Source organism: Cebidichthys violaceus, unplaced genomic scaffold (genome assembly GCF_023349555.1).
Source record: "Cebidichthys violaceus isolate CVI_PGR_0920_01 unplaced genomic scaffold, fCebVio1.0.p SCAF_76, whole genome shotgun sequence".
NCBI classification, from domain to species: domain Eukaryota; kingdom Metazoa; phylum Chordata; class Actinopteri; order Perciformes; family Stichaeidae; genus Cebidichthys; species Cebidichthys violaceus.
In genome coordinates this window covers 150,001-155,511 of record NW_027176960.1, presented here as the reverse complement: position 1 = coordinate 155,511, position 5,511 = coordinate 150,001, and the positions used below count along the sequence as shown (strand labels likewise).

The window sequence follows — 5,511 nt, the reverse complement described above, 5'->3', positions numbered from 1 at the left end:
GATTTCTACTAAATTCACCAGAAGTTAGCGTTACATAAAGCCTCCTCTGCATATTTAAACACAACATTTCAATAACTAATCATCTTAATGTCAGTGATGAAGTGAGGTTTGTTGTTCATTTACACTTTCAAACTCTCTGACGTCTGATATTATATATAGATACTATATATTGTATATTATATTGTATATTACTAGTCATAGTTTCACGTTCACACTCAAGACAAATTTGACAGAAATAAATGAAGTGGTGAATATTATAGAAGTTCTTTTATATCTCAGATAATCACATGGACGACTTGTGCGTTAGAAGAGAAACATGAATCAGAGACGCACCGACCAACAACTGATCATTACATTCAGCATGAGTCTACTTACTACAACTATATATAAATATCTACATATCTATAGATATAAATATATTGTTACTGTCATAAATACTTTCACACAAAACGTGAATATCACGCAGCCAAAAAGCATAATGACAAAACATGATGTTTCAACAATCAGAAAGCGATCGGTGCTTCCATGAAGGAACAAAACAACAGGAACAAAACAACAGGAACAAAACATCAGGAACAAAACATCAGGAACAAAACAACAGGAACAAAACAACAGGAACAAAACAACAGGAACAAAACATCAGGATCAAAACAACAGGATCAAAACAACAGGATCAAAACAACAGGAACAAAACATCAGAAACAAAACAACAACAGGAACAAAACATCAGAAACAAAACAACAACAGGAACAAAACAACAGTAACAAAACAACAGGAACAAAACATCAGGAACAAAACAACAGGAACAAAACATCAGGAACAAAACAACAGGAACAAAACATCAGGAACAAAACATCAGGAACAAAACATCAGGAACTTCACAGCTTCACTCTGTCCTACATCTCCCACAATGCATTTCACACCTCCACCTCCTCCCAGCTGTACGAGATGGCCGGCGACGATGTCAGGGCAGTGATCCGGCCTCTGATGTCACTTCCTGTTTGCTAAGGGGGGGGGCGGGTTAGTTCTCCACCACGTTCTTCTGGACCTCGTACATCTTCCCTATGGACACCTGCAGGAGACAAAGGGTTACAGAACAAATACTCAACGTCAGCATTTTGGTGGTCGCCATCTTTGTTTTTCTTTTTGCAACCAGTGAACAGGAAGTGACCATATCTGGACTGAGAAGGAGTGACGTAGAGACCTGTCAATCAGCATGTAGCCCCGCCCCTTTGACTCTAAATGGAGCATAATGTACTAAATGAACATCATGCTGTATTGAAGAAGACTGTAAACTAGAGATTGAGACCATAAACTCATGTTTACAATGTTTACTGAGGGAATAAATCAAGAGAGAAGTAGAGTCATTTTAGACTAGACTTCTATACAACCAGAGGAGTCGCCCCTGCTGGACACTAGATGGCGACGCCCCCAAAACGTCAGCCCAACAGGTGACGTCCGGTTGACCACGTCCACTTCTTTTATAACGTCTATGTAACTGATGCTAATAGCAGCTACGCTAACCTCATTAAGCCACGCCCCCGGCTTCCAGTAGCTCCTGATTGGTCGGTGCTCTGGCTTACCGGACACCAACTTCAGAAGTATTTCCACCACAGTAACCCTGTTTTCATGCAGTACTTGATCTGAGATGCCTCTGCTTGTTGTAAACATGAGTGTGTGTTCAGAGAGCCTCACTGTGTGACGTCAACGTCACCGTCTGGACCCTGCTGTCAAATAGAAGAGACAATTATGGAGCGTGATGTAGCCGTGTGTGTGTGTGTGTGTGTGTGTGTGTGTGTGTGTGTGTGCTTTTGGACCACAGTTCACAATCGATTTCCTCTATTTTTTTCTGTACAAAGACACGACTCATCTACAGAACATGACCAAATATGACCCACAAACACACAGAGACACACACACACACAGTAACACACACACACACACACACACACACACACACACACACACACAGTAACACACACACACACACACACACACACACACACACACACACACACACACACACACACACACACACACAGTAACACACACACACACACACAGTAACACAGATGTCCTGAACACGGAGTAGCTGTCCCGTCTGTACATCAGTGTGTGTCTCTGGACACACAGTCTCAGCTGTTTCAGGACACAAACACACTCGTTCAGGAACTATTTCACAACAAATAAAGTTTATTCAAAAAGCTGCGACTATTAATTATTATTAATTATTAATAATAATCTTAATGAATGAATGAAGCTTTTTAATAATCTTAATGAATAAAACATAAAAACAGGGCTGGATTCATCCTGAAAATAAAAGACAAAGAATAACAATAATATAAATAAAAATAATACAAATATAGAGAATAATGAGATAAATACATTGTTGTGTCTTTGCATCAAAGTAAATGATTTTTAAGTGAACTACACACACTTTAAAGGTCTCAACTCTGAGTTTTGAAGTTGAGAGTCTTCATCCTCTTTATCTACTCAAGATCTCACAGTTTGTGTTTGAGCTCACTTTGTAAAAAGAAAACAAAGTGTTATTCATAATAAATAAGTAAATAAAGTATTTTTGTATTGTGGTATAAAGTTGTTTACTTGTTATGTCTCTGTTGCACCACCAGAGGGCACAACCCCCCCACAGATAGCTGAGCTTCACCATCAGGTCGCTCGTCTTCATCAATTATTCTGCCGTCAGCTCTCTCTCTCTCTCTCTTCAGAGAGGACCCTCTCTCGCCCGGTAGGAGCCCCCCTGTGTGTGACGTCCTGATTGGCTGGAGTGTGGCGTAGGAGGGAGGGGGGTGGTGGGGAGGCGGGCGGCTCTCTGAACCAATCAGCTCGCAGGAGGCTTGGCTCTCATGTAAATTGCTGCGGCTGTGGTTTGTAACAAAGGGAAGGCCTCTCTCTCTCTCTCTCTCTCTCTCTCTCTCTCTCTCTCTCTCTCTCTCTCTCTCTCTCTCTCTCTCTCTCTCTCTCTCTCTCTCTCTCTCTCTCTCTCTCTCTCTCTCCATCAGTTTGTTTTTTGTTTCTCTAGATTCGTCTTGATCTCTGCGGTGGTCCGTCTCTCGTCCGTCTGTCTCTCTTTCTGTCCGTCCTCTCAGTCAGTTTCACTTTCATGAATAATAAAAGAAGAGCTCTAAAAATAAAACAGGAATATTTCATTTGGCTCTGAATAACCCAATTAAGGCAGAAACAGCAGGTCAGCATCCAATGAAGGCAAAGCATGCTGGGATATTAATGTGGCTGTGTGCTTTCTCTACCAGTGTCTCTCTCCATGTCCGGGTTAAGGGCCCCTGGTGTCAGAAGGTGATAGATAGTCGGCTTGTTATTATCATGGATGAAGACTGAACCGGCCTACAGGGTCCAGGTCTGGGCCCCCGGACCAGAACCCCTGTCTGAAGTGACTGTTGGGAAGTCAATAAAAATACTACAAAGAGACGAAAAACACCACAGAAAGACGCAAAACCACCACAAGGAAGTGATAGATGACCACAAAGAGACGCAAAACGACCACAAAGAGACGCAAAACGACCACAAAGAGACGCAAAACGACCACAAAGAGACGCAAAACGACCACAAAGAGACGCAAAAACGACCACAAAGAGACACAAAACGACCACAAAGAGACACAAAACGACCCCAGACAACGTCGGCACAACCACTGTTGATCAGGTTAACAGATTTAGAGACCACCTCTCACAGCGTTTCTCCACATCCTAAGACACTGAACTGTACGGTGACACATGAACAAGACAGAACTGGCTTTTGGTCATAATCCAGAAGCCACACATGCAATGACACTCGTCACGCTTCTCTCCTCCATAAGGACACTCACTAGTGATCCGTGTTATAATGGAAAGCTAAACTTAGCCTCCTTCATATATCATCCTCGTCGTGACTGACTGACCTTCATCTTTCTCCCACCAGGCAGGAGGTGTGAGATTAACACGAGCCTGAAGATCTGTACGTCAAGCATTACTGCTGCTCCTCTGAGAGCATCCATGTTAGTCGATTCTATTCGTTATCAACAGCTACTGTGCAGCTGTTTTAAGAGGGGCTGATTTCACTTCATGATCACTTTGGAAGCTGTAGTTTGTGGTGACTTTGAGTTGAATTATAATAAGAGGCCTTGTCTAACATGCTGGTATCCAGTGAACTTTGTGGTGCATCCACTGTGCTGCATAATGACAGCCAATGATCCATGAATCCCGTCTGAATCTTTTACTGTGAGTAACCAACAGTTCAAACACTCACTGAAAAGATGGATGAAGCACAAACATACAAACTATCTGAGGTCTACTTTGGCTCCAAAGAGAGTAGATGACAATTTAACACCGTGAGTGTTTGCAGGAACATCACCAAAAATAATCATGGACCTTACACTGTAGGCGGACGGTAAGAAGTAGCTGCCAGTTTTAGCTGAAAACCATCCACAGTGGTGTGTAGTTAAAAAATAGAAAATGCTGCCTTGAACAGCAGGAGACGGCAACAATGGGAAGTTAAAGAGCCGTTGAACGCGGGAGGAAAGAGATGAAGCGACTGGAGGAGAACCGGAGGAGGCCGGCAGAGCGGCTACGACTCAAGGAAATGAGCTTTTCCTTGTCAAAAGGGGGGAGGAGACACAGAACAGACGGCAGGAGAGAGAGGGAGGAGGATGAGCAGGATGAGGAGGTGCTCAGGTAGATCATAAACTCAGCAGAAGGAGATCTCCAGTTTTCTTTTTCCATTTGTCAGGAGATGAGCAGCAGCAGGAGGCACAAACACATCCAGCCGTCAGAAGACCGGAGAGTCAGGCCTCATCTCACCAGACTCCACCATTTAAAACTTCACCTGACGTGCGCGCACACACACACACACACACACACACACACACACACACACACACACACACACACACACACACACAGTATAAGTACATCATGTGAAGTGTTTCTGTAGCAACCGTACAGCCAAAAATAAAAAGTGAGAACGACTTTAAAGTTCATCTGTGTGTGAAATGATGATGTAAACCTCAGCAGCATCATCAGTGCAGGGGTGAACACACACACACACACACACACACACACACACACACACACACACACACAATTAACCAAAGTGTGGTGCATCGAGGTGGAACTTTGTGGAGATAAAAGCCTTCACACCCTTCATGTCTCTCGTCTCTAGCTGGGACCTTTAAGGAGCTTCATCAGTTTTCACAAACTCAGTCGCCTGAAGCACAAAACAAAAGAACAGTTTACTCTGTTCAACTCTCTTAAAACCTGTTTTTATTTCTCCAGGGACGACGGGCTGAGCTCCACTCTGCTCACACACACACACACACACACACACACACACACACACACACACACACACACACACACACACACACACACACACACACACACACACACACACACACACACACACGCTCAGAGTTACACATTTTAGGGTCAAACCAGCAAGTGACAATAGCTGGACTCATCTCAACTGACTTGTGACTTGACTTGGGCGTATCTGGTTCAG

At 43.4% G+C, this 5,511-nt stretch overlaps 1 protein-coding gene across 1 annotated transcript in view; it reads right to left on the bottom strand.

Annotated features, from left to right (window-relative positions):
* Positions 1–252: 252 nt before the first annotated feature.
* Positions 253–5,511, bottom strand: part of lyrm4 (LYR motif containing 4) — a 19,408-nt gene continuing 14,149 nt past the window's right edge. The window contains exon 3 of the mRNA XM_068737156.1: positions 253–1,072. Coding sequence (XP_068593257.1) covers positions 1,022–1,072 — 51 coding nt within the window. The 3' untranslated portion in view covers positions 253–1,021. The remainder of the gene's footprint in view (positions 1,073–5,511) is intronic.